The sequence below is a fragment of the Arabidopsis thaliana genome, chromosome 5 (assembly GCF_000001735.4).
Source record: "Arabidopsis thaliana chromosome 5, partial sequence".
Lineage (NCBI taxonomy): Eukaryota > Viridiplantae > Streptophyta > Magnoliopsida > Brassicales > Brassicaceae > Arabidopsis > Arabidopsis thaliana.
Window position 1 is genome coordinate 3,660,851 of NC_003076.8, and position 27,229 is coordinate 3,688,079.

Genomic DNA, 27,229 nt, shown 5'->3' on the forward strand with positions numbered 1-27,229 from the left:
TACCAAATATAAATAATCCCTACAGAGCAATAATAATTTTTGTCCTTTTTCTTCCTGTGGTCTACTTTTGCTTTTTACATTATGTCATACTACCATATAATTATTTTGCTTTCTTTCTTTAATTTGCTGTCATCATAAAAATAACCATGTATTAGTAAATTACATACTATATTATTTCTAATTGACAAATAAAGAAAGACATTTCTTAGTAACTCAAAATCTTTCTCATATCACACACTATCTGTATTTGGTATTTTTGTTTCTTGTTATATATGTTAAACTTTGGTATTTATGTTTTCTAACAACCATAGTTTCTTAATACAGCTGTAGAAAGCCCTTCAAATATCATATGCTCCATATTTTACATGAACTAGTGGGGTCTAGTCCAAACCAGTAATATCAAATTATGTTAGGTTCACAACGTTTTGAGATGTTTTCAAGAAAGAAAAAATCAGGATCATGTCCTTTTTGAACCATATATATATGATCTACCCTACCAAAAGTCACACTAGATATATCAAACATTGTATTGTTGCTTTCATTTGGTGGGTGGTTAACCGCTAAGGCTAAATAGTCTGCAAAAAGAATCTAGCTTAATAACATAACTTATATTAAATCAGTCTTCTTACAGTATATACGAAAACTTCTACCAACAAATTTCTCGGTCAAACAAAAAATGCACTTATAGTCCAAAAGAATAGAATGTACCACATAACATTTGTGAAGAAATTAATAAAGAAAAAAACTTTACAAGTGATAAAAGATATAATAAAAATAATGCAAAAAAAATCTGTAACACGTTGACGGTATGGTCTGCAACGAAACGGTCACATTAATCATTTGCAAAGTAATTAACACAAAAAAACACTGGAAAGTGATAAGAAAATATGAATAAAAACAGAAATGTAAGAAAAGAACAAAAAAATCTGTAACACGTTGACGGTCTTCTTCTGGTCTGCAAGGAAACGGTCACATTAAGCGGATGGGTTTAAGAGCTAAGAAGACCTAAGCTTTTTAGTCATCATCCTATTCACCGTCAATAATCTTTGTCTGCGTGGATGTCTCTCTATACGCCACGTGGACACGACTCACCGTGACCTCACCAGTGAACCATAGTTAAACACATCTTTCGCCATCATTACTTTTTTTCTCACTTATTTGTCGTTTTGTGCTGACTCAGATTTTCCTTTCTTTTATTTCATGATGACACGTGTAATGTCCATTTCTCTTCCAATACGGTGCGTTTTGGTCTCACTACCTGTGCTGGCTGTGCATTCTGTTTTTTTTTTTTTAATTAAAATTTTTATACGCCTACCGAAAAATTCCTTTTGCTGTATTTTATAACAACGCAAATTAAATAATACGGAGTATTTTTAAACAGTAGACTAGGCGAGATTTTTCAGAAGATTTGGTGCATAATAGTGTGTAGGTGTGTCTGATAAGCCATAATTATTTTCAATATAACCTTTTCGTTTTTGGATCGATTATGTAATTAAGGCTGATTATTAGTGATTACACCTTTCTGGTTGCTGGAAATATAGGAGGCAGGAGAACGAAATGTCGTGGAGAATGTACCTTCTTCAAAAGATGTGTTGTCGGTGATTACCTTTTTTCACCACAGAAGCATCAACCAGAGGCTACTACTATTAAAATTGCATGATACGCTAATTAGTGAAATGAAGTAAAATTTATTTTATTCTTTGGCGAGGCCCACTTAGGGAGCTAGTAAGACCCCACTATTTTATTCTTTGGCGAGCGAGGCCTACTTGCCCATCATATTCAAGTGGATATGGAATGAGTTGAAACTCTTTTTCAGATGACAAGAGACGGGCTTAAGTGGTGAAACAACTAGTTAGGCTAAAAGGTGCATCATAAGGAACTTTTTTAAACCCCTAAAAGGTCACAATTACTCTCTTGACCTTTCCTGATCCACACAAAAGTTTAGCACTTCACTAGTGAAACTGACCCTTACAAAAAAATATGTAACTACAAAAGGGTCGTCCGATTTGAGACCAGAAGCCGCATCAGTATATTCCTCCTAAACACAAGCAAGAAAGAAACAGCACAAGTGCAAATTATTCACCTTTTCTTGTATATTTTGATTTGTATGACATCAAGCAAAAATATCATAAAGAAACCAGGTGTTTACCGAGTCAAAGTTGGGGGACTGGATGGCATGAAACCAAAATTCTTGAGTCTCACTGTCTTTAGAGGCTAAAAGAGACCTTGTGTTTTTCCTTCTAATCTACAGTTGGTGATATTTCTGTCTGAAGCAAAGAAAGTAAGTGATCATTTGGTTCGTTTAGATGATAGACATGTAGATAAGAGCTAATACTTACACGAGAGTGACAAGATGATTCTGAAACTAAGGAAGTTTCAGCTTGAAGTTAATCCGCAGCGACTTCATCTCCTCCAATTGCCGCTATAAGGGTTTAAGGATTCAGTTATTCTTAAGGAATTGAAGCACACTTTTTTCTCATTTTTCCAAACAGTTCCAAACAGAAACTCATGTTTTCAGTAAAATAGTGGCAATAATCGTCTAGACAATCTAATTACCTTAGATACACTTTCAGACGCCTGCTCGTGTCTGGCTTGGTGCAAACACCATTCCATGGCCATGTCAAATTCAAGGTTGTTAGGCTGAGAAGAATGTGATGTAGCCACGGCATCTCTCTGGAAAAACATATAAAGACCAAAGAGCAAGAAGATTAGTAACGTAACAATGCATTTTTATTTGTGTGCATTATGCAAGGGAAAGGGAAATGAAAACAATACCATCTCCCGTCGCGTTTGAGTTTTGTGTAGTTTGATATGGCCTGAGAATAATGACGGCTTCCCTGGTGGAGTAATCTTAGCGAAAGAAGCAACAAGGGGCCTGTTGAGCAAAAAAGGCACAGCAGAGATTTCTGAGATGAAAGTATGCCAAAAAAATGGCACTGTACATCTCTGCAATTTATCATAGGAAGCTTAGAGAAAAAAGAAGAATATGTCATTTCAGGTTCACCTCCCACTTGATAGCAACAAGCATCCCTCATCTAGTCTTCTAATCACCCTTTCTGCAACTTCTCTTGTTTTGAAAATGACCAAAGCTTCACCTGTATATCAAACAATATGAGGTGCTCTTCATTCCATTTATAGTATGTGAGAATCATAAATTAGAACCCGGTGAGTAAAATGGTAGCTTACCAATATGAGGAATAGTGACTGATGTACGCTCTATCATCCTCGCTTCGCATTGCTGGTTCAAAGCAGAATAGACTATATCCTGAAATACAATTCATAAATTTCTTAGGTTGCATAAAAAGAGAAAAGAAGGGAGGTTTCCATGAAGTAAATCAGGAAACAACTGCATTACATTAGGTTACATTGAGTAAGCATATACAATATACATTTTAAGAGACTCCTAAATGTTGTTGAAAAAAAAAGAGACTCCTAAATAAACTGTAATACCTCCACTTCATCAGATGTATAAGTAGGATCCAAGTTTTGAAGAAGTACCACAGTCCCTTTTTTTTCTGCTTCCCTCATACTTTCTTCCCAAGGCTGGACATAATTTAGACAAATTAAAAAGTCAGTCCATAATTTCTGATACGACGTACAGAATCTGATAACAATTCAGGCTAGCTAGAAGAGACTACGCCAGCCAAACAAAAAATAGGTGCGGATAGAGAAAGTAAACAATTTGACTGCAGATTCAAAAGTAAACAACTGAGTCTCTCGAACATAGAAACGATCAAGAAAATACACTACTTTCTGAATAGCATATGAACGAGACGTTAACAATATTAACAGGTCACTCTACTAACATCATAAAACAAGCATGTCAAACACGAAAATGGAGGCAACCAAAAACGACATTTACAGAACTGGGGTGCAAAAAAAAGTTAAGGAAAAGATACTTACAAGACTCCGGAACCATTTACTTTTTCCCTGAAATAAATAAGGAAACAAAAATCTGTTAGATAAACCTCAATGTTACCAAGCATTGTGGTAACATAATAAGATGAGAAGAATGACAGAACATCACTACAACTATACAACATACAGTGTGAAGGACTGTAAAACAAAACTGCTCCTTTTAGAATTGTGTTCTTGCAAAACCACATCCTTGCATCTAAAGATTTTACAACACGCTCTGAAATCTCATGAAACAGCCAGTTCCAAACCAATGTAAACTAAATCATATTGCAGGAAACATATAGTAAGTATAAACTTACAGCATCCGGCCTTCGGCACACTTCAGTTACTTGATAGTTTCTTTCATTATCATCTGCCGACATCTTGTCCTCAGCACGTCCAAAGCTGGGCTTCTTGGATATACCTTTTTCAGTTACAGTTTTTGTAGTTTTTCCTTCAGATACTGACACTACAAGATCTCGGTTCTTAACAAAGCTGCGCTTTTCGGGAGGGACTTCCTCTATAGTCACTTTGTCTCTAGGTCTCTTAAAAGATCCTGTATCCTTTTTACCATCAGAAGTAATGTTCTGCAAAATGGTTGTATCCCATCCATCTCGTACTGTAACAGAACCATCAAGTTTCTGTTTCTTCAGAGGCCTGTCATCCAATCCACTCGACTCTTGACTATATCTTTCTCCAGCGGGCATAGATTTTTGTTTAGTCAACTGCTTTTTAACATCATTTTCTTGAGCTTTCTTTGAAATGGAATGAATTGTCCTGGAGCCAGAAGCTTCAAAAGAGTTACTATATCTTTCTTCGCCAGGCATAGATTTTTGTTTAGTTAACTGTTTTTTAACTTCACTTTCTTGATCTTTGCCATTATAATGATTTCCCCTAGAGCCAGAATCCTTGTTAGACCTTTCTTCTGCAAGTGTAGATTTTTTTATAGCGAGTTGGTAGTGACCTTTTTCTTTCTCTTCTTTGCAACCATTACTGTTTTCTTTACAGTCAGAAGATTCAAAAGCGCTGTCTTCGATTTTCCTAACTGAACCACTAGCTCCCCTAGCTAAAGGACCATTTGGTTTCAAACTATCTGACTTCCCATTTACGTCTGCTTCAATATTCTGCACCGCAGTTGCTTCTTTCTCAGAGCACGCTCTGTTAAAGATAAATTTAACTGCAAGAATTAGAGTGAAAAGAAGATATGATGTAAATAAAGAATCAAGATAGCTATTGAGTAGAATGTCAAAGCTATCAACTAAGATGAAACAAATTGTACCGTCAACTCCAGCAATCTTATCATCAATCGTATCCACAACTTTGCAACTTCCAACATCAAATGCTCGGCAAAACACGAAGTCCGCTGAGTTGAATTTTTCATCCGAGGGTTGTGGATTTCTTTTGTCTTTTGAAATGCATAGAACAGAGCATTTTCCACCGATTGCTTCCTAGTGAAATAATGTCATATCAGTATTAAAGCAGGTGTAATTTTAACTAATCACTTGCACCAGCTATTCGCACAATGGCACAAAGTTCAAACGAATATTTCAACCAAAAAGTGAAGCAAAGGTAAATCTCTCAAGACACAAGGACATGTTTGATTCACCATAGAAAGACGCTTGTAACAATGTTAGAAACCAACAAAAGTAATTGATCAACGTATTTCTGTTTGGGGAGCTTTGGGATGAGATCTATGCCATGGTTACAAAAGAGGACAAAAAAGCTACTTGGAGCACATATGTTGGTGAACAGAGAACAAGTTATCCTACCGCAAAGAATATAATATTCAACAAAACAAAAGTGGATGGACAATATAATTTAGTACGCAGCATAATATGAGATACATATCAATAAGAAAATGCCATGACATGCTCAATAAGTACTATGGAGAATGAAAATTCAACATAGTATGCAGAAGAATAATTAGTTACCAATTGGTTGGTATTAGCAAGGCCAAGACCTTCACCCGATGCTAAAAACACTTCATTGGCAAGTACATTCGGGACTCCTTCAAGATATGGCGCAATCTCAGAAGGTTTAAAGAACCAGAGAAGCTTGACTTTCTTTGGGATATGCTTATTAGCGTGTTCCCAAATTTTTATGATCATGCCAATGAAGGGTTCAGTAGAGTCTGGTTCACTGGCATTGCCAACTAAGACACAGTCATAAAGACGGTATTCATCGCCATCATAGGTGAAAGATTCATAGAACTGGACATCTTTCTTTTTCCCACCAACACCTTTCTTTTTACCCCACTTAAATTCTAAGCCTTCAGATGCTACAGATTCTTCCATTCTCTAAAAGCAATTTTCTACCTAGACAAACAGCAGAATAGTGTATCCAGATCAGAATTGCACGAGGAACTGATTAGACGACTGAACATATATCCACAATCGTTCATTTAAATGGTTGCATTGATAAATCGAAAGGAATACAAGAATTCCAACAGAAGATCAAACTCGTTTTCCAAGGATAACCGAGAGTACCCTTGACAAGGTGCAGAACACTTCAAGGACTTAAAATACTAAGACCAGAAGACACATAAAAGGAAAAAACCATCACAAGATAGATCAAATCAATGATCCACCATATACTCCCAATCAATCAAACCAAAATCACTCCCGAAACTCTATCAGATCCACTGTTAAACAAGGCAACACATTAATCTTTCAATTGAAATCATTAGCATTGTGCATATAACCAAAAACCATCCAATACATTCTTATAATGCACCATAACCAATCCATAAGAAACTTTTAAGTATTCAGTACTCAGACTAACGTTTAGTAATGACAAGGCTCTCTAAAAAAGCACGCAAGTCCACCAAAAAATACCGAAAGCAGCAAATCAGTTGATCAACGAAAGAAACTCCGTGAGAACAAAGAACACTAAATAAAATAGTAGATAATTGAGTTCAAGTAAACAAAAAGGCGATTCAGAAAAATCAAAAGATCACCAAACTACGCAATTGCAAAAAAGTGATAATATCATTTACGCAATGTAGGTTGAGATAAGCTTTTGCGTTCGTAAGAAACAGCGATTAACTGGGAAACAAAGAAGACGAAGTACTTTCACCAACAATTCAACTTTTTTTTTACCTTCACTGAAGAAATCAGTTTACAGTTTCCGAAGCCACCGAACGGAAAAATGGAACCCTAGCGAAATCAGAGTGACGCGAGTTCGATTAGGTCAAGATGAACAGAAATTGACGAAGCCCAGGTTTATCGCAGAGGGAGAAAAAAAAACCCTAATCCCTCGTTTTACCGGTTACTACAGTATCTCTCCACTTTATCTATCGCTAAAGTTCATCATAAACAAATTCAAATCAAAATCTCTATAGAGCAATTCAGTTTTGGTCGAAGATTGTTCTTGTTGTTGCAGTTTCCAGAGAGAACGGTAAGTTCATGAAAGCTTTTCTCCTCCCATTCCCCCTTTCTCTGAGATTTTCTCTGTTACTTACTTTTTTAAATGAGTTGCACAAAAGACAGAAAGTAAAAATGATTAGGTCTAAAAAAAATACATTGAAATTGAATTATGCACAAAAGAAATACGTAATTTTAGAGAAAATATATTTGAGCAAAGATTTTTACCCCCTAAATACAACAATTTCTTTATTTTATTTTTTCTATAATAATAAATTTCCAATTTTTTTACACATGTATATGTGAGATACGGTCTGATCATATATACTAACCGTTAAACAAGATCATGGAAATTTAATCATATCTTCTAACTCGAATTAGTGAGCTTATATCATAATTTGTTTAGAATTATCCCTGATAAAAGTAGTTGTGGTATAAATGCTACATCCCTATTTTAGACTCTTACTTGTTTTGATACTTAAAATTCAAAATCAAAATCATGGAGTGGAGAAATTTATTGTTCTTCTAATGACTCCTGTCAATGGTCACACGTTTTAAAAAGATGGTGTCTTTAACAAAGCCAATGGACTGTGATTCTCACCATTCACCAATGCAATATTAATCACATACTCTCTATAGTTGAATGTGTTTTAATTTTCTGGAACACCCATTAATCTTTTGGCAACGGAGGTCAATATCAAGAAGTTAAGCTATCTATGCTTTTCACTTTTCAGTAAAGGATACAGAACAATTTTTGTCTCATTAAGGCCCACTACCAAAAAGGTCTGAAGAGTTGGGTTTAGGGATACTAGGCTGTTATATGGGCTGCTTCTAGGGTCTCGTAAAAAGAAACGGCGTCGTTTTTCTGTCTTTTAAAAGTTTTTTAAAAATGCGGTGAGCGTGGATCGAACACGCGACCTTCAGATCTTCAGTCTGACGCTCTCCCAACTGAGCTATCCCCGCTTGATGCTTATATGCTTAACCTTTTATCTATATTTCCTATATTTGCGAATAATTTTGTTGTTTTTTTCGTTTGTTTGTTGATTTTTACAAAAGTTTAGTAGAGTCCGAATACATTACAAGTTGTAACACAAATACATTAAACAAAATCTCAGCGTTGCATTAATCAAAGACAGTGCCCAAATAATTGGTACACTAACTGTTAGTTTTGTCGTTTTACACTAACTGTTATATAAGTCTCCTTATAAAAAGATAATATGGAGAAGTGTTGTTTTGGTTCTCAGTGTTTGAGCCAGTAGTTTCTTAGCTGAGCCATATGCAACAATATCTCGTCCCGACCTTGATTCGTCACACTGCTGGTCATAATCCATGGCGGTGTTGTCTCAAAGAACCCTTGGATCAAGTCTTGGAACTCCTTTATGTTCGCCTCCGGTTTCTTCCCTCCATTTTTCTTCTTCTTTCTCTTGTCGCATTTTGTGAATATCAAAGTCATTGGAACCTGAGAGATATAGATAGCAATCATTCATTTCACAGAGACATTACACAATTAGTACAAGTCTTGACCATGATTGCCAATTAATGGGTTAAAGTGGGGTTTTCAAGGTTTAGGTACTTTTTATACCTGGTTTTGACCAAGCCAGCTTGCATACTCGAGATCGATTGGCTTTACAGGAATGCTGGCATCAACTAGTAAAAACACCGAGACCAATGTTGATCGATTTAGAAAATAGTCTTTGGTGAATTTGTTCCAGTCTTGTTTGAGTTCATGCGGTGCTGATGCATACCTGGATATATAAAATGTATCAACTTTCATTTTCTATACTGAAAGTCCTCAAATTCCCTGGCACAGAAACTGTAATTGTATCCAACAGACACAAACAAAAAACTAGGAAAGACAGAGACTTGCCAGAGCAATTTTAAGGTGCTATGGCATGAAAAACAAAATAATATCAGTTAAACTTACCCGTAACCAGGCAAATCTACCAAGTACCACTTGTCGTTGATCCGGAAATGATTAATGCATTGCGTCTTTCCTACATGAAGAATAAACTACCAGAAGTTATAATCAACCTATATGTAGCATAAGCACAAGCACAAGCACGGCATGGATGCCTATCAGTTTCCAATTCTAATATCACGTCTATCAACCTTTCTAAGTGGTTCACTAGGAAGGAGTATTTGTGAATGAGATGTTCGGTCGACACTATAGAGATACTTTCATCATATATACATCCAAATCCCATTTTCATGAAATTATTATAGCATGGTCTAGCAGCAACACATATTACTCAAAGATTATATCCACTGATGCCATATCTTGGTTCGTATTCTCTACAACAATACCCCATCTTCAAAAGTACTAGAAACCAACAAATGCCGATGCTCCAAGGCAAATCTGTTCAATCTAACCAAGTGGGGATAGTCTATTGGTTTTGTCCTATTGACTATTGACTATTGATTGAGACTAGAGACTGATTCCCACTCAATGCCTCACTTGGCCACTACAGAATTCAAATGCTAGGCGTTAGCCCATGATTAGTGTGGACTCTAGCAAAACCCAGTTATAGAAGAATCATTTCAATAAATCAATTGACCTAAGCTTCCAACAACAACAAAAACTGACTTCTCCTTACTGCTTTACCAACACTCTCCAATCTCCTCATGAACATTAAAAAACTGACTACATCACTCTGTCTCAAAGATGTGATTGCTTCAGTTTCACATGACATTTCAACGGGAATAAGCCAAGTTGTTCTCTTAATCTATCATCTACTTAACCAGTGCTTCAGGTCCCCAAAATGGAAGCTTTTGATCCATAAATATAATGACACTCAAAATAATGTAGAAATCACACACCAGCTAAATGATAAGCACGATGGAGCAAAACTCAGCTTACCAGGTTTCTTAGAAGTCAAGGCAAGGCGTTTCCTCCTCACCAACGAATTGAGAAGCGATGATTTCCCAACATTGGATCTCCCAACAAGCGCAAACTCCGGCAACCCATCGGCCGGACAATCCTCCGTCTTGACACTACTCTTCACATAATCAGCCTGAACCACCTGTGCGTCCCTCGCGTACTTGCTCAGCACAATATTCGAACCCTTAAGTATCCTCGTCGTTAAACTCGCCGAGTCTTCACCGGATATATCGGTCTCCGGCGGAATAAAAAGCTTGTCGAGCGCAATCTCGACAGGTGCATCATCCAAATCGGTTGAATCTGAGACCGATAATGGTATGGGTTCAACAGTGGCGAGATTCGATTTAGACGCGAATGAGAAAAGGGTTCGAGATACTGTTACCGAAGGCTTAGGGTTTAAGAAACTGAAATGCGAAGAAGAGAGAGAGAAAGAAGGTTTCGCGAGGATTGAGAGATGGAATCTTGGAAGATGCGCTAAAATCATATCTGATCGATTCTCTTCTAAGTAATAGTCTTATGAGCTTTTTAGTTCTCTTTAGATTCTGTGAGCAGCCATGGATGTAGGACTGAACTTACGGATGCGGAGGAGGTCGGGGAAACAATATCCACATCAAAACGCTACGTTTTGATGGTGGTAATCTGGACGATGAACTTTCCTTATATTACAATTTGCCCGCTCTATTTTAACGATTGTATCATTTCGCCACTATCTTCTAATTAGAGAGTAAATGGGTAAATTAGAAAGAAAACAAAAAGTATAAGGAGTATATAGCAAAATCGGGTCGTTGGCATCTCCTTCCACCTCTCCAAGCACGGACGAGACTTCGACCAGTGAACCAAAATCTCTCTCAAATTTATCACCCCGTGCTTCTGATCACGGTGGGATTCTCTCCGATCGGTGACATATCGTGGTTCATACTCCGGTGGATCTCACGGCGTAATAATTTATCATATCTGAATCGCAATCTTATTAACCATGGCTCCTCCGGCCGCTTCACAGCGTTATCCGTCACCGTCCCAACCTTCAGGGTAACTTATGCTTCTATCCATCCTCTCTCGATCAATAGCACTGAATTCACCTTACATTTTTTAGATAATTAGCTGGGATCAATCTTTATGATTCGATCATCTCTTTTCATGCGTGGTCCGTCAGCTCATTACTTCTCGAATTTTATGATCTGTATTATTCCTATACGAAATCCAGAAATTCAGAAGCTCTCATTTAGCAGATCTAGTTTTAGTGCCTAGTTTTACCAGTCCGAGCTAAGTTATGTCAAAAAGCTAATGTGGAATCAGAAGAAGCCATTTAGTTTGAATTTTCCCCACTTAGAATCTGATTCCTAAATGCAGTGAGTATGGTCGATAATATCTGATCTCTATTTGGTCAAATGAAGCATGAATTGAAAATAGAAATTGTTATTTATCAGGAAAAGCGAAGTGTCAGATCTGAAAACCCAGCTTCGCCAGCTAGCTGGAAGCAGAGCTCCAGGAGTTGATGATTCCAAACGTGACCTCTACAAGAAAGTAATATCGTACATGACTATTGGCATTGACGTCTCATCTGTATTTGGAGAGATGGTCATGTGCTCGGCAACATCAGACATTGTCCTGAAGAAGATGTGTTATCTTTACGTTGGAAACTATGCAAAGGGCAATCCTGATCTTTCTCTTTTGACGATTAATTTTCTGCAAAGGGATTGCAAAGATGAGGACCCTATGATCCGTGGGCTTGCATTGAGGAGCTTGTGTTCTTTACGAGTGCCAAACCTTGTGGAGTATCTGGTTGGTCCCTTGGGGAGCGGGCTCAAGGACAATAATAGCTATGTTAGAACTATCGCTGTTACTGGAGTACTAAAGCTTTATCACATCTCACCCTCAACATGCATTGATGCCGATTTTCCTGCAACGTTGAAAAGTTTGATGCTTCATGATTCAGATGCTCAGGTTAATTTTGTTTTGTATGTATAATGTTTTGTTGGATGGAATTGGACTTGACTCCCTAGCATATTACTTGTTTTGTATAATTATTAATGTTTTGATATAAAATATATTGTCAGGTAGTTGCCAATTGCCTGTCTGCACTTCAAGAAATTTGGAGTTTAGAAGCAAGCCACTCTGAGGAAGCATGCCGGGAAAAGGAGTCCTTGCTCAGCAAGCCAGTTATATATTATTTCTTGAATCGGTATGTACTTAAGCTCCTCCTTCAACTGTCTATCAGTATAACTTGTTGTTGTAGTGGTATTTACCATTGTGGTGTTTCACTGCAGGATCAAGGAATTCAATGAATGGGCACAATGTCTTATACTTGAGTTGGCAGTAAAATATGTGCCGTCAGATAGTAATGATATTTTTGACATTATGAATCTGTTGGAAGACAGACTGCAGCATGCCAATGGAGCTGTTGTCTTGGCAACAGTCAAAGTGTTTTTACAATTAACTCTCTCCATGACTGATGTTCATCAACAGGTTTAAAGTCCACCTCCTCTATCTTTAATCATCGAAAATTATTCCTAATGAAATTAGTTATGTGCGGAATTTCATGAACAAATTTGTAAAATAGTCTCTGCATTGTCCACATAGTGAAGCATTATTTATATTACTTTTGGAAACATAGTCTGGAAGCTTAAAATCTAATCTTAACAATCATAGTCATCATTGATTTGTTATCATTTAAGATGATCACTGTCTAACTAATGCCAAATGATCTTGTATAGGTATATGAGCGTATTAAATCCCCACTTCTAACTCTTGTCAGTTCTGGAAGTCCAGAGCAATCGTATGCAATCTTGAGCCACCTTCATCTTTTGGTTGTTCGTGCGCCATTCATCTTTGCTGCAGACTATAAGCATTTCTACTGCCAGTACAATGAACCATCATATGTCAAAAAGTTGAAGCTTGAGATGTTGACTGCTGTTGCAAACGAGAGCAACACTTACGAAATCGGTAATGATTTCAAACTATGTCAATATGGAATCTGAAGCTAGAAAACCTTTCTTTTCCGGCTCTTTGATTGGACTAATTCGTACTTTTTTCTTTTCAGTGACGGAACTGTGTGAGTATGCTGCAAACGTTGATATTGCAATTGCGAGAGAGTCAATTCGAGCAGTTGGAAAGATTGCTTTGCAACAGTATGATGTAAATGCGATTGTTGATAGACTTCTTCAATTTCTGGAGATGGAAAAGGACTATGTGACCGCTGAAACTTTGGTAAACTATCATTTGAACTATTCACGGAGATGATTGGCCATCACATTGATACTTATATTGTTTACATTTTCATAACAATTCCACTTGTCTGGTTCCTCTTCTAGGTTCTTGTAAAGGACCTTCTAAGGAAGTATCCACAATGGAGCCATGACTGCATTTCTGTTGTTGGGGGTATCAGCAGCAAAAATATCCAGGAACCGAAAGCCAAGGCGGCTCTTATATGGATGTTGGGTGAGTATGCACAGGACATGAGTGATGCTCCTTATGTTTTGGAGAATCTGATAGAAAACTGGGAGGAAGAGCATTCAGCCGAGGTATTTAGGCATCACTTTTCTGTTTTTCCTTGCTACTGAAATTATGGTTCCATTTATGCGTGAGAATGAGGACTTGCTCATTAGTATATGTTCCCAATTTGTGCCATTGAGCAGGTTCGGTTACATCTCTTAACTGCGGCAATGAAATGCTTTTTCAAGAGGGCACCTGAGACTCAGAAAGCCCTAGGAACAGCTCTAGCTGCAGGCATTGCTGATTTTCACCAGGTTTCTTCCTATCTCCCCTTCCAAATTTCTCTTTCTTTTTTTCAAACCCATTGGCCTATTAGATCACTAATTCAACATTTACTGTTGGCATAGGATGTTCATGACCGAGCCTTGTTCTACTATCGGGTTCTGCAATACGATGTACACGTGGCAGAACGTGTTGTTAGTCCTCCAAAACAGGCGGTTTCAGTCTTTGCTGACACTCAAAGCAGTGAAATCAAAGACCGTGTATTTGACGAGTTTAACAGCCTTTCTGTGATATACCAGAAGGTATGTTTCCTGACTTTACTACTGAAGCCAATGTAGTAGTATGCATTCATTAGCCTACATTACTCAGAGGTGTTCCTTATATGTTTTCATAATAAAATGACTTTTTGCAGCCATCTTACATGTTTACGGATAAGGAACACCGAGGACCCTTTGAGTTTTCTGACGAAGTTGGAAATATTTCCATCACACCTGAAGCCTCCAGCGACATTGTTCCAGCTCAGCAATATGAGGCAAATGACAAGGACCTGCTTCTAGGTATTGACGAGAAGGATGAAAATAAAGGAGTTTCCAATAACAATGGTTCTGCTTACACGGCCCCTTCATTAGAAAGCTCCTCTAATATAACCTCACAAATGCAAGAGCTTGCAATCTCCGGCCCTGCCACATCCGCAACTACCCCACAATCATTTGGTTTTGATGATCTCTTTGGTTTGGGTTTATCAACCGCTCCTGCTCCAACACCATCACCGCCTCTTTTGAAACTTAACGCAAGAGCTGCTTTAGATCCAGGCGCCTTCCAACAAAAATGGCGCCAATTGCCAATATCACTAACACAGGTTTTTTTCCCACAACTTTTAGTAAAAGTCTTTTACTTGCGATGCTACTTTTTCAGCTTCCAAGTACATTATAGCCTTATGAAAGACGACAGTTTAACTGGCTTTTCTTCCTCTTTTGTCAAGATGCTTAACTTAGCACGAGGATTTTTAACATTAGTTCATGATCGTAATCCTTGAATTTCTTACACTGTTAGGTGCATTTGGAGTTGTAATTTGTATCATGTTTCTAAATTCATAAATTCTCGGGGATTTTGACTCCTGAGAGTTTGTAACTTTCTTAACTTCGTGTGCAGGAGTGTTCTGTGAATCCCCAGGGAATCGCGGCCTTAACAGTTCCACAATCACTTATCAAACACATGCAGAGTCATTCCATTCACTGTATCGCATCGGGCGGTCAATCTCCAAACTTCAAGTTCTTCTTTTTCGCTCAAAAGGAATCAGAACCATCGAACTATCTCACTGAGTGTATCATAAACACTTCATCAGCCAAAGCTCAGATAAAAGTGAAAGCAGACGAGCAGAGTACGTGTCAAGCATTCACAACCGTATTTGAAACAGCCTTGTCCAAATTTGGTATGCCTTGAAAAGCATTCAATCAATAGAATTCTCTGGATGGATCTCTACACTTGTTGTAAAATGCGATGATACTTTTTCGAGTTTTGTAGTTTCTCTCACCTTTGATTTCGTTTCGTTGTGTTACTAAGATAGTTTGTTTGAGGTGTTATGAAGATGTACTTTTTATCCTTAGATTAGGAAATTTCAAATGAAACTATATCAACAAAACCTCAATACACGTTACGTTGCACCATGTGATCTCTCTGAAATGTAATCTCGGATCATCATAAGGGTCGACTTCTGGATATTGCAAGATCAATATATGAAGTTGTGCAATTTTTCAAGGTCACCACTCGGTCACTAAATGAAATAAAAGTTTTAGGCCTCAAAAGTAAGATATGTATAAATAAGGGGTAGGTTTGGAAAAATATTATTTATAAGGCGACCGAAGAAAAAAAAGTCAACAGCTTTGCTTTTTTTGTTTTGTTATGTTTTTAATTGTCGTGAGTGGTTACGATTTCTTCAATTTCGTAAACTTCTAGGGGAGAAACAAGGGAGATAGAGAAGTGAGAGAGGGGGAAACCCTAGATTCGATCTCCATTCGATTTGATTCGTTTCTCGAATCGAAGCGATGGTTTTCTACTTCAAGGCCCGTCCTGATGCTGGCGACTACACCATCTTCATGGGGCTTGATAAGTTCGAGAACGAGGAGCTCATCAAGTACGGCTTCCCTGAAGATGTCTGGTAAGCCGTCTTAATCGAGAATCTTCTCGATTTTTCCCGATCATCTATTGTTTTTGTTTCGTTTCTCGAGTTTTCTCGGATCGGTATCAGTTTTGAATTGCCCAGTTTTTCATTTAGTTGGCTTTAATCGTATTTTGAGTTTGTGGTCAGATGTTTTGTTATGTCATGATCTATTGTTGATTCATTTATTGGAATTGAAAGAGGAAGGAAATGATGATCAAGTTTTAGTCCTTTCGATGGGAACAGTTCTTATCTTATATATTCATATCGAATTTTGTTATCTTCAGTCAAAATTTTGCTGAAGGGGATATATAGTTGGTTACTGTTTCTGAAATTCTTTGTTTGTTGTGTGAGATGGATTAGAATTGACTGAGAATTATGATGCTTGCTTAAACTTTTTCGTGGGTATATAGATAGATTTGTGTTCTTATGGTTAACTAGTACTGAAAAGGTAGATATATTGGGGCCCCTTATCGCCGAGTCTTGGTGTTCATTCAAGTGTGGTGATGTTTGGAAACTTTCTGAAATGTTGTTTGGTCTGGTTTTGCAGCTGCCATATGAAAATACCGTGATAATGTTAATTGATTAGTCCTTCTTTGAGTTAGATTTATGGATTTACTGGAAGTTGTGTACTCACCCCTATTTGAGAGCTGTTTTTTTGGCATGTCTATTGTCCACTCATGTTGTGTTGGCTATTTTCAAACTTTGATGTTTGTTGATATGAATAAGGGTTTGTTCTTCCTTTTTTCAAAAACAAACTAGAGTTGAGTTTCATAGCATTTCTATTGATCATATGCTGCTGAGCAAATCGTTTGCGGTTCAGTAAGTTTATTCATAACTGGGATGTATGAGTAAACTTATGGTAAATCATGTCTACTCTATACTCATTCTTTTTTTGCTAATGTCAATCTTTGATGTGTTTAGACATGTATAGGTTGTCTTTATCTTCTAATTTGAATATTTTATTTTTCTTATAAACTTTAGGAGCTTCACGACCAAGCTGCTAAAAGTAATTTTCATTTGATGCAGGTTTCACGTGGATAAAATGTCGTCAGCTCATGTTTACTTGAGGCTTCATAGAGGCCAAAGTTTTGATGACATTAGTGAAGGTGTGCTGGAGGACTGTGCTCAGCTTGTGAAAGCTAACTCCATTCAAGGTAATCTTTTTTTCTACCTGTCGTGAACTTAACATTTGCATAACCATTAGTCTTAGAGTACCAGTTTGTTTTTTAGAAGGAGGGCACATATAGGTTTTTTCTGTTTTCTTACCGACTGGTGTCTGGGATTATGTGCCAGGCAACAAGGTGAACAACGTTGATGTTGTGTACACTCCGTGGTCCAACTTGAAGAAAACTGCCTCCATGGATGTTGGTCAAGTTGGTTTCCACAATTCAAAGATGGTAAGCTTCTTCATCTCTAAAGAAATTTTGGTTGCGCATACATAAACTGCTCAAAGTATGGTTGTAAAGCTTCGATGATATTGATACCTAACTCATATTTGTTTCGTTCAGGTCCGGACTATCAGAGTGGAGAAGCGAGTCAATGAAATAGTTAACAGACTGAACAAAACAAAAGTTGAAAGAACCCCTGATCTGAGAGGTTAGTATTTGTTTTGTGAGCTCTTCCTCAGATTCTAATAGGTAGAAGATTGATCATGCATACATCTTTCTCGTTTAACAATTTTCCTGCTGATGAAGTGTCAGTTAAGTGTCTGTAGTTTTTCCAGTCAGTATAACTTCAAGATCTATGAAAATAATTTGATTGTTCATAACTGTGTTGATGAAGCCGAGAGAGAAGCAGTGAATGCCGCAGAAAGGGCAGAGAGGAAACAACATCTGAGGGAGAAGGTCAGTGTCTGTTTTTGGTCGTTATCATCTTAAACGTCTTTGATTAGGGTTTTGACTGAAATCCTCGGTTGTTTCTGGATTTTGCAGAAGAAACGTGAAGAGATAGATAGGCTTGAGAAGGAGAGGCAATCAGAGATGAGGAGTTACAAGGGACTAATGGTAACTGATAAAATGACATCCAACAAAGACATTGCTTCAAGCAACAAATCGCTTCAAGAACTTGAAGACGATTTCATGTAAAAGCTCTGAAGAAATGAGAAACAAAACAAACCAAGTCGGTAACATTCTGCCAGAGATGATCTGGTACCGTCCTTCAAAGAAGGCTTATGATGTTCTACTCGCCTTAACTATGATGTTGATGGTTGTCCGGTTCTATGTTTTCTTTAAAAAAATCTTGAATACCTAAAACCCTAATCTGGTTCTTGGACTCCTTGGTCCATTGAAATGTTTCAAAAGGATTGAATCTGATCTGTGGGAAAAAGGAGAGCATTATATTCTATATATGACACAGGTGAACCAGTGATCTGGTGCAATTATGGTTTACTCTGCATTGCTGTGTAACCTGAAATTTGTTTACTACCCCATAAAGCTTCATGTGTTACTCTGCATTGGGTTGGGTTTTGGAATCACTTTATTCTTGACCATAGTTGCTATTGTTAAAACTTGCGGGTTGAATTTAAACAGTCCTGTCTCGTGATTGCAGTGGGTCTATCGGGTTATTACTGTAAGTTAGCGGGGCTAGTCACTAGTGCTTAGACTACTTTTTTTTAGCGACCATAGTTGGCTTGTTGATGATATATGATTTGAAATAATTATGGTGGCCCCTAAAGTGATTTGAATCAATAATCCAACTGTTGGTGTACTTGGAAATCTAAGGGTATTAAATAAATCTGAGTGAAAATTTGAAAAAAAGGGAAAAAGAAGGGAAAATAAAGGATAAGAAACTAAATAATTATGTCCGTTAAATACTAAAAAAAGATAGGAGACACGTGACCGAAAATATTTAAAATGGACGGCTGAGATTAAGACTGAGAGCCGCTCAAAAAAAAAAAAAAAAAAAAACCAAACGTTATTGACTTGTATAGGGTTTGTTGAAGAAGGAGACTTTAACATTTTTGAATTTCCGCCAGTCTTGTTTTGAAATAGCTCTGCCGACCGTTTAGATTTCTCTCTTTTATCTATCTTCTCTGGGAAAATTTTCAATTAATCTCTCTTTATTAACTCAGATCGTGAACATTTATCTCCGATTGGAGGAGATTTCTAGTTTTTGATTGGATTTACTTTGGGCATTTTGGTCTCTCCAGTTTCTGGGTATCGTCGTTGTCTCTCTCCGATTTATGAACCACTTCCATTTCTGAAGCTCGCATAGGTTTGTTTTATGACTCCATGGTTCTATATTTGAATCTAGGTTGGTTTGGGTATGATTTGATTTTGAATTTATTGTCTGCTTGATCTAAATAGTTTGCTCTTTTTAAAAATGACTGCGAACAAAAGTTCACAATTAGTAGTCATTGTAATTATTTTCAAGCTTCGAGTATGTTTTGTCCTGATTAGCGACCGACTTTTTTTGGAGCTGAATCCTTAGTGTTTTTTTTCTTTACAATTTATCTTAGGAAGATTGTGAGATGGTACAAAGGAGGGAATAGTAGTTTTGAAATATAATGTTTTGGAGTTACAACATTGCAGAGAAGAAAGGCAACGTATGGGAATTGGGGTGACTATTTTTGCATTTTCATTGACTAGTTATGGAAGCTGAGTCTTCAACCCCTCAGGAACGGATCCCGAAATTGCGTCACGGGTATGCTTCTTTTTTTCTCATATCTTACTAACTAATAAATTGTTAGCTTGCCACAATATCCTACTAGATTGACATGTTTGTCACACCTAGAATTGAGTTGCATGACCAATTGTGTGGATTTTACAGGAGGACTAGTGGCCCTGCAAGACGTTCAACTCGAGGCCAATGGACAGCTGAGGAGGTGAAATTTATGTTTCCATCAGCTTCTTCTTATAAGTTTCTTTCCAATCCTATGTTCATGTAGCCAATTAATCTGGTCTCACGTTCTTGATATATGCAACAAAACTCTGCCCTGTGTTTGTTCATTTGCATGATATCATTGATCATGAGAGATACAAGAAGTAGACATTTGGATATATGCATTTTTACATTCTATGATCTGCATATTTGCTAAATCATTTTAACCAAACATATTCTCAGGATGAGATCTTGAGAAAAGCTGTCCATAGTTTCAAAGGAAAAAACTGGAAGAAGATAGGTTGACATTCTTTCCTTTCTATATTCATTTACTGAAGTGAACTGTAATCTTCCTTGTCTAAATGCATGTCACATCTTTTCTTAACTCTCAGCTGAATACTTCAAGGATCGAACTGATGTCCAGTGCCTCCACAGGTGGCAAAAGGTCCTTAATCCTGAACTTGTTAAAGGGCCCTGGACGAAGGAGGTGACATAGTTTTTTCCTCCACTATTTCTATAACATGTGCATCTTGCACTGTTTGCTTTGAATTTGCAAACATCTCTGATGACTGTTTATTGCTCTCGTTTGACATGTGTGTAGGAAGATGAAATGATCGTTCAGTTAATCGAAAAATATGGGCCGAAGAAGTGGTCCACTATTGCTCGATTTTTACCTGGCCGTATTGGAAAGCAATGTAGAGAGAGGTATGCTTATAGAGACAGCTATTTCTCTAACAACAGTGTTTTACTAGCACTATATAGTTTTTGTCCTCTTTTCAAGATTTTAACTGTGAAGGCTGTTACTGATATAGGTGGCACAATCATCTCAATCCTGCCATAAACAAAGAAGCTTGGACTCAAGAAGAAGAGCTGCTTCTGATTCGTGCTCATCAAATATATGGTAATAGATGGGCTGAGTTAACAAAGTTCTTGCCTGGAAGGTACTCATTTCTATTGTTATTTGAAAAATCATCGTACATATTTATTCAATCTTAAAGGTATTCTTCTATTTGTTCTAGCAATATAGTTTTCTGCTATGTTATCAACAGGTCGGATAATGGAATTAAAAATCACTGGCACAGTTCAGTCAAGAAGAAACTTGATTCCTACATGTCGTCTGGCCTTTTGGATCAGTACCAAGCCATGCCTCTAGCTCCTTATGAGAGAAGTTCTACATTACAATCAACTTTTATGCAAAGTAATATAGATGGAAATGGCTGCCTAAATGGACAGGCAGAGAACGAAATAGACAGCCGTCAAAATTCAAGCATGGTTGGCTGCTCACTATCTGCAAGAGACTTTCAAAATGGAACTATCAATATTGGGCATGATTTCCACCCCTGTGGAAACTCTCAAGAGAATGAGCAAACTGCGTATCATTCAGAGCAGTTTTACTATCCGGAATTGGAGGATATCTCAGTCTCCATCTCCGAAGTCTCTTATGACATGGAAGACTGTTCACAGTTTCCTGATCATAATGTCTCGACTTCTCCAAGCCAGGATTACCAATTTGATTTTCAGGAACTATCAGATATATCACTCGAGATGAGACATAATATGTCAGAAATACCAATGCCATACACCAAGGAGAGCAAGGAATCTACTCTGGGAGCTCCAAACTCCACATTAAATATTGATGTGGCTACTTACACCAACTCAGCAAACGTTTTGACACCTGAAACGGAATGTTGCAGGGTACTTTTCCCTGATCAAGAGAGTGAAGGGCACAGTGTTTCTAGATCTTTGACCCAAGAGCCAAACGAGTTTAACCAGGTAGACCGTCGAGATCCTATCTTGTATTCATCAGCTTCAGACAGACAGATATCAGAAGCTACAAAATCTCCTACGCAGAGCTCTTCTTCAAGGTTCACTGCAACGGCCGCCTCAGGAAAAGGAACTCTTCGGCCAGCTCCCTTAATCATATCACCAGACAAGTATAGCAAGAAGTCATCTGGATTGATATGTCATCCCTTTGAGGTAGAACCAAAGTGCACAACAAATGGAAATGGTAGCTTCATATGCATCGGTGATCCATCAAGCTCCACTTGTGTTGATGAAGGGACCAATAACTCCAGCGAAGAAGATCAATCATATCATGTGAATGATCCCAAAAAGTTGGTTCCAGTGAATGATTTTGCTTCTCTGGCAGAAGATAGGCCACACTCTCTACCTAAGCATGAGCCAAACATGACAAACGAGCAGCATCATGAGGATATGGGGGCATCATCAAGTCTTGGTTTCCCAAGCTTCGACTTACCTGTTTTTAACTGTGATCTTCTACAATCTAAAAATGATCCTCTACACGATTATAGCCCACTTGGCATACGCAAGCTACTGATGTCCACCATGACGTGCATGAGTCCCCTTCGACTGTGGGAATCTCCCACTGGGAAAAAGACGTTGGTTGGTGCACAGTCAATCCTTAGGAAACGGACCCGTGATCTGCTGACACCGTTATCTGAGAAAAGAAGTGATAAAAAGCTTGAAATTGATATAGCAGCCAGTCTGGCAAAAGACTTTTCACGTTTAGATGTGATGTTTGATGAGACTGAGAATCGGCAATCTAATTTTGGAAATAGCACTGGTGTCATCCATGGAGATAGAGAAAACCACTTTCACATTTTGAATGGAGACGGTGAAGAATGGAGTGGCAAGCCTTCTTCACTCTTTAGTCACAGAATGCCAGAAGAAACCATGCATATCAGAAAATCGCTTGAGAAAGTAGACCAAATTTGCATGGAGGCAAATGTCAGGGAAAAGGATGATTCTGAACAAGATGTTGAGAATGTAAGTCTCTTTCTTTCCTTTAACCATTTGAATATAAGTTGTGCTACTGGTTTACACAAACTCAGTTCCTTTAGATTTTGTCGCCAATCATGTCATTTTGTCACCTGTGTTAAAATCTTCATTGTTTTGGTGAGTTTTAATCGTCATTGTAGCAATAGATTGTAGATGTAACTGACATACATAACCTTTATGATGGATCAAATCTTATGCAGGTTGAATTTTTCTCTGGTATTCTTTCTGAGCACAATACCGGTAAGCCAGTCCTGTCTACTCCTGGTCAGTCAGTTACTAAAGCAGAGAAGGCGCAAGTTTCAACCCCAAGAAATCAGTTGCAAAGAACTCTCATGGCTACGTCTAACAAAGAACATCATTCCCCTTCAAGTGTTTGTTTAGTGATTAATTCGCCTTCTCGAGCGAGAAACAAGGAGGGTCATCTTGTTGACAATGGGACAAGCAATGAGAATTTTAGCATGTACATCTATACCACCCTTACTAAAATATTCCTTGTCCTCTTTTTGCTTTCATTTCTTGCTACAATGATTTTGTTTCTTCTTTCCATTTACAGATTCTGTGGAACTCCATTCAGGAGAGGTCTTGAATCTCCCTCAGCCTGGAAATCTCCATTTTACATAAACTCTCTCTTGCCCAGCCCAAGGTTTGACACAGATTTAACTATCGAGGTACTTGATAATGCCTTAAGATCCTTGTATCCTATATTCAACATTTTTACTTCATGGGTGCATAATTTCAAATTCTTTTAATATATAGACATGTTATCCTTAGGCAACTTAATTGTATTTATTTTTTCAGGACATGGGCTACATTTTCAGTCCTGGGGAGAGAAGCTACGAGAGCATAGGAGTGATGACACAGATAAATGAACATACAAGTGCATTTGCAGCTTTTGCAGATGCAATGGAGGTTTCAATTTCACCTACTAATGATGATGCGAGGCAGAAGAAGGAATTGGATAAAGAGAATAATGATCCTCTACTGGTATATATACATACTCTACAAATCATTCACTCTCTAAGTAGACGGTTTTGAGATTATAGTTCTAGAAACAAAGAAAAATGTTTTGTGCTCCATTGATTTTGTGTTTTGAACATTTCTCAATCTATAGGCGGAGCGTCGAGTGCTGGACTTCAACGATTGCGAGTCTCCAATCAAAGCAACAGAAGAAGTCTCATCCTACCTCTTGAAGGGATGTAGGTAAAATGCCAAAAGCTTATACATAATATGCAAAATGCACCATACATGAACAATGTATAAATATGTATGTGCATCTTTTATGAATTATCCCTGGCTGGATCAATTTTTTTTCTCTGTTTCTTTTTAATGGATCAATTGGAGTGAATTTATGTAGATTCTGTGTTCAATATATATATACATATTTCATTTGCCTGCAATGAGTACACGTCCGTATACTCTGTGAAACGAACCAACTGCAGTAACTTATTCTTGTTCTCTGCTAGTTTAATCTAAATAGTTTCTGCAATTCCGTCATATGCTAAAACCTCAGATTCTACATGAACTGTATTCAAGTTCACCAGCTTAAATCTCAAATGTTTTCTCTTAAACATTTGACTCTATAAGAAACCAAAAAAGAGTTGTAAGCAATAGTAGAAGAGAGAGCACAAAAGCTTTCTTGCGTACTTTATTGATACTGGGATGAAACAATAATAATAGTAACGACATTTATCTTGTCACTGCCGGAAATGCTATAATAGAAAGAAAAGAACAAAATCTTTATTATGAAGCTTTGGTGTCATGGTGGTGTTCAGTTTCTCAGACGGCTTTGGTGACAACAGCATGGATAGCGTCTGCAAGGTGAGGTACAGTCTTCGAACTCAGACCAGCCATGCTTATCCTCCTTTGGTTCATTTATATCAATCATCACACACTAAGTTAGACAAAATTCAAGAAAATTAATAGATGAAGAAGAGAGGCAGGCGCTTACCCGTCAGATGTCATGTAGATGTGGTACTCTTTAGTCATGAAGGAGACTTGAGCTGGGTTTAACCCTGTGAAGGTAAACATACCAATCTGCTTTATGATGTGACTCCAGTCTCCAGGAGTGCCTGTCACAGTGATTTTGAATTTCATTTCATTAGCTATGTCCATTTACATTCCTTATACAAATCAATAAGACCTTACTTACCTCGAGTACGTAATGCCTCGAAAAGCTGTTTCCTCATGCTGATGATACGATCAGCCATGGCCTTCAGTTCCAGAGTCCATTCGTTGAACAAATTCTTGTCACGGAGGATTACAGCCACGATTGATGCACCATGGATTGGAGGACTCGAGTACATTGGCCTTATCACTAGTTTCAGTTGGCTTTCAACTCTCCCCGCAACATCTGCTGATTTGCATACCTACAACAACTTCTTTTATGTCAGAAAGAATTTCTTACGCGTTTCTTAAATAGATTTCTTGCAATGCAACAGGTTCTTACAATGCTGAGAGCTCCAACTCGTTCTCCATAGAGTCCCATGTTCTTCGCATAACTTTGAGCAACGAGGCATTCTCCGCCATCAGCAACAAACATCCTAATAGGTTTCGCATCTGTATCAAGACTTCCACTTGCAAAGCCCTGCGATACAAAAAGAGAGACAAGTATTAACCATTGATTCAGAAGGAAAATGGTTTAAATATCAGCTGATCTTACACAAAAGGATTCATCAGGTGTACCTGATAAGCACTATCGAAGAAGGGCATCAATCCCTTTGATCGCATCAACTTCCTGATTTGCTCCCATTGTTGAATGGTTGGATCAACACCAGTAGGGTTATGGGCACAGGCATGGAGAAGCACTATAGAACCAGGTGCGGCAGCACCAAGGTCTTCTAATAAACCTGTGAACAAAAGAAGAAAAAAAGTTGACGTAAACGAATTCAGAAAGATATATAAGCATATCAACAATAGCAAGCAAAGAACTCAGTAGTCTCACCTTGAAAGTTCAACCCACGCGTCGCTGGATCGTAGTATCGGTAAGTTTTCACTGTCAAACCAGCGAGCGTGAAAATCTTTGGATGATTTCCCCATGTTGGCTGAGTGATGTAAATTGTTTTCTGAAAAGCAAAGGAAAAGACTCCAAATTTCTATGAGAAGTTCTATAGGATGAAGAAATTCAATCAGATAGGAAATTAGGCTTAAGCATCAACCTGATGATAATGTTTAGCCAAAAACTCTCCTCCAACTCTCAGAGAACCAGTACCAGACAAACACTCCACGGTGGTAATCCGATTCTCCCGAATAGCAGGACTAAACCATACATGAGAACACCAATCATAAAGAATTGTCTAAAGAAAAAACAAAGTGATGAAAACATAAAGAATAAACAGAGAATGCATACCTGTCAGCGCCTAGTATGAGCTTAGCGCTTAACTTGTTGAACTCAACCAATCCAACAATGGGAAGATACTCCTTGATTCTTGTTCTACAGATTAACACACAAAACAAGATTCAACATCATCAAGCACACACACACACATAAAGGGTAGAAACCAAAAGAAAGAGAGGTAAACCTGTCATTGATAAGCTGCTGCTCAGCTTTCCTCACAACATTAAGAACCAAAGGTTTTCCCTCCTGTAACCCATCAATAAACAACCAATCCTTTTCAGTTGCAACAACAAAAATAATAAATCAAAGAACAGAGACACATCTTCATTGTAACATTACCTCAGTTCGGTAAGCACCAACTCCTAAATTCAGCTTAACTGGGCTAGGATCTTTGTTGTATGCAACTGTCACCTATTCATTTTTTTGTGAAAAACAAATATCAGAATCACTGACATAACCACACTAATCATCATAATTCATCTCAGAGCTGAAAATTTGGTGAAAAAAAAATGAATTACTAATCAAACGAACCAAATTCAGAAGCATAAACATCAAATCTTATCCCATTTCATAAAACATCATGTCATTTTATCGAGAGATCGTGAATTCCCACCAATCAATAACGGATCCAATGCGTATGATACACATATCCAAAAGTATCGTCCAATATGTTTGAGAATGATATAGACACACAAAACATAATCGAAGAAGAAGAAGGTACCCCAAGAATAGGATCCTCTGGAGCTTGAACAAGATGAGAGAAAACAGAACCACCGGTGCCTCCCGATGTCGGAGATGCATAAAGAGAGCTCAGGTTGTCCGAATCTGAGCCGGAATTGAGATGACGGAGCAGAGCACCGATCCTGCGATCGGAAGAAGAAGAGGAAGAGAAATGAGTAGTTTTCATTTTTGTTTTTGCTTCGTGTGTGTTTGTTTACGAATGAAGAAATAGTTGAATACGAAGATCTCTTTCTTTATATCAATTTGGTCTTCTAATTTATTTTTGGCTATCCAAATTTGCCACGTAAGCTTGGCATAAAGTTGCGTGCCTGAAGCATCATCATCATCATCATCATCAAGATATTAAAAAGTCTTTGTAAGATTATCCATGAAAAAGCCGGGAAAACAGGGAATTAAAATACTCCAAAAATAGGGTTTATATTCGCATTTTAATTGTTGAAAATCTAACATAAATTTTACATTTTTTACACTACCAATAATGTTATATAGAGAAAAACTCTTTGATTGTTTGGGAGATTTTACAA

At 37.7% G+C, this 27,229-nt stretch overlaps 6 protein-coding genes and 1 non-coding gene across 15 annotated transcripts; 3 read left to right on the plus strand and 4 right to left on the minus strand.

Moving 5' to 3' along the window:
* Positions 1–1,783: 1,783 nt before the first annotated feature.
* AT5G11470 (bromo-adjacent homology (BAH) domain-containing protein) lies at positions 1,784–7,364 on the minus strand. 2 transcript variants are annotated; one of them, NM_001343194.1, is made up of 13 exons: positions 6,996–7,364; positions 5,829–6,212; positions 5,177–5,345; positions 4,218–5,074; positions 3,904–3,930; positions 3,451–3,543; positions 3,187–3,265; positions 3,005–3,095; positions 2,776–2,875; positions 2,557–2,673; positions 2,340–2,422; positions 2,150–2,267; positions 1,784–2,038 (listed from the first exon to the last, which is right to left on the minus strand). In NM_001343194.1, the coding sequence occupies exons 2-11, from the start codon at positions 6,189–6,191 to the stop codon at positions 2,366–2,368; spliced, it is 1,953 nt and encodes a 650-aa protein (NP_001331207.1). In that variant the 5' UTR covers positions 6,192–6,212; positions 6,996–7,364; the 3' UTR covers positions 1,784–2,038; positions 2,150–2,267; positions 2,340–2,365. The 2 variants fall into 2 exon arrangements, with proteins under 2 accessions (NP_001331207.1, NP_001318540.1); NM_001343193.1 differs by having other exon boundaries at positions 1,867–2,038; positions 2,150–2,201; positions 2,367–2,422; positions 6,996–7,073.
* A 785-nt stretch (positions 7,365–8,149) lies between these two features.
* On the minus strand, positions 8,150–8,222 carry AT5G11475. Its single transcript has one exon. It is a non-coding gene; the product is annotated as a tRNA-Phe (tRNA).
* A 120-nt stretch (positions 8,223–8,342) lies between these two features.
* AT5G11480 (P-loop containing nucleoside triphosphate hydrolases superfamily protein) lies at positions 8,343–10,834 on the minus strand. Its single transcript, NM_121186.4, has 4 exons — positions 10,117–10,834; positions 9,184–9,253; positions 8,842–9,004; positions 8,343–8,718 (listed from the first exon to the last, which is right to left on the minus strand). The coding sequence occupies exons 1-4, from the start codon at positions 10,619–10,621 to the stop codon at positions 8,500–8,502; spliced, it is 957 nt and encodes a 318-aa protein (NP_196709.1). The 5' UTR covers positions 10,622–10,834; the 3' UTR covers positions 8,343–8,499.
* A 14-nt stretch (positions 10,835–10,848) lies between these two features.
* AT5G11490 (adaptin family protein) lies at positions 10,849–15,602 on the plus strand. Of its 3 annotated transcripts, none has more exons than NM_001343195.1 (12): positions 10,938–11,166; positions 11,367–12,081; positions 12,195–12,319; positions 12,405–12,603; positions 12,852–13,080; positions 13,178–13,344; positions 13,449–13,658; positions 13,773–13,883; positions 13,977–14,153; positions 14,264–14,710; positions 15,004–15,283; positions 15,376–15,602. In NM_001343195.1, the coding sequence occupies exons 2-12, from the start codon at positions 11,674–11,676 to the stop codon at positions 15,411–15,413; spliced, it is 2,391 nt and encodes a 796-aa protein (NP_001330519.1). In that variant the 5' UTR covers positions 10,938–11,166; positions 11,367–11,673; the 3' UTR covers positions 15,414–15,602. The 3 variants fall into 3 exon arrangements, with proteins under 3 accessions (NP_196710.1, NP_001330519.1, NP_001190290.1); NM_001203361.1 differs by having other exon boundaries at positions 11,565–12,081; NM_121187.4 differs by having other exon boundaries at positions 10,849–11,166; positions 11,565–12,081; positions 15,004–15,556.
* A 95-nt stretch (positions 15,603–15,697) lies between these two features.
* Positions 15,698–18,888, plus strand: AT5G11500 (coiled-coil protein). Of its 2 annotated transcripts, none has more exons than NM_001203362.1 (6): positions 15,698–16,009; positions 17,039–17,166; positions 17,306–17,409; positions 17,521–17,608; positions 17,795–17,856; positions 17,947–18,124. In NM_001203362.1, the coding sequence occupies exons 1-6, from the start codon at positions 15,897–15,899 to the stop codon at positions 18,094–18,096; spliced, it is 645 nt and encodes a 214-aa protein (NP_001190291.1). In that variant the 5' UTR covers positions 15,698–15,896; the 3' UTR covers positions 18,097–18,124. The 2 variants fall into 2 exon arrangements, with proteins under 2 accessions (NP_001190291.1, NP_196711.1); NM_121188.3 differs by having other exon boundaries at positions 15,715–16,009; positions 17,944–18,888.
* A 9-nt stretch (positions 18,889–18,897) lies between these two features.
* MYB3R-4 (myb domain protein 3r-4) lies at positions 18,898–24,034 on the plus strand (the record flags this gene model as incomplete). 5 transcript variants are annotated; one of them, NM_001343197.1, is made up of 12 exons in its annotated part: positions 18,898–19,225; positions 19,470–19,654; positions 19,781–19,835; positions 20,075–20,132; positions 20,224–20,318; positions 20,433–20,536; positions 20,644–20,772; positions 20,881–22,618; positions 22,831–23,090; positions 23,184–23,298; positions 23,429–23,614; positions 23,742–24,034. In NM_001343197.1, the coding sequence occupies 11 exons, from the start codon at positions 19,602–19,604 to the stop codon at positions 23,832–23,834; spliced, it is 2,886 nt and encodes a 961-aa protein (NP_001330337.1). The 5 variants fall into 5 exon arrangements, with proteins under 5 accessions (NP_001330337.1, NP_568249.1, NP_001318541.1 ...); NM_121189.4 differs by having other exon boundaries at positions 19,543–19,654; NM_001343198.1 differs by lacking the exon at positions 18,898–19,225 and having other exon boundaries at positions 19,475–19,654; positions 23,742–23,982.
* A 61-nt stretch (positions 24,035–24,095) lies between these two features.
* ASP3 (aspartate aminotransferase 3) lies at positions 24,096–27,004 on the minus strand. Its single transcript, NM_121190.3, has 11 exons — positions 26,686–27,004; positions 26,304–26,375; positions 26,149–26,210; positions 25,977–26,060; positions 25,786–25,885; positions 25,572–25,692; positions 25,313–25,476; positions 25,077–25,214; positions 24,780–24,996; positions 24,579–24,699; positions 24,096–24,491 (listed from the first exon to the last, which is right to left on the minus strand). Exons 1-11 carry the CDS (start codon positions 26,869–26,871, stop codon positions 24,407–24,409), a joined length of 1,350 nt encoding a protein of 449 aa, NP_196713.1. The 5' UTR covers positions 26,872–27,004; the 3' UTR covers positions 24,096–24,406.
* Between the last annotated feature and the right edge of the window lie 225 nt (positions 27,005–27,229).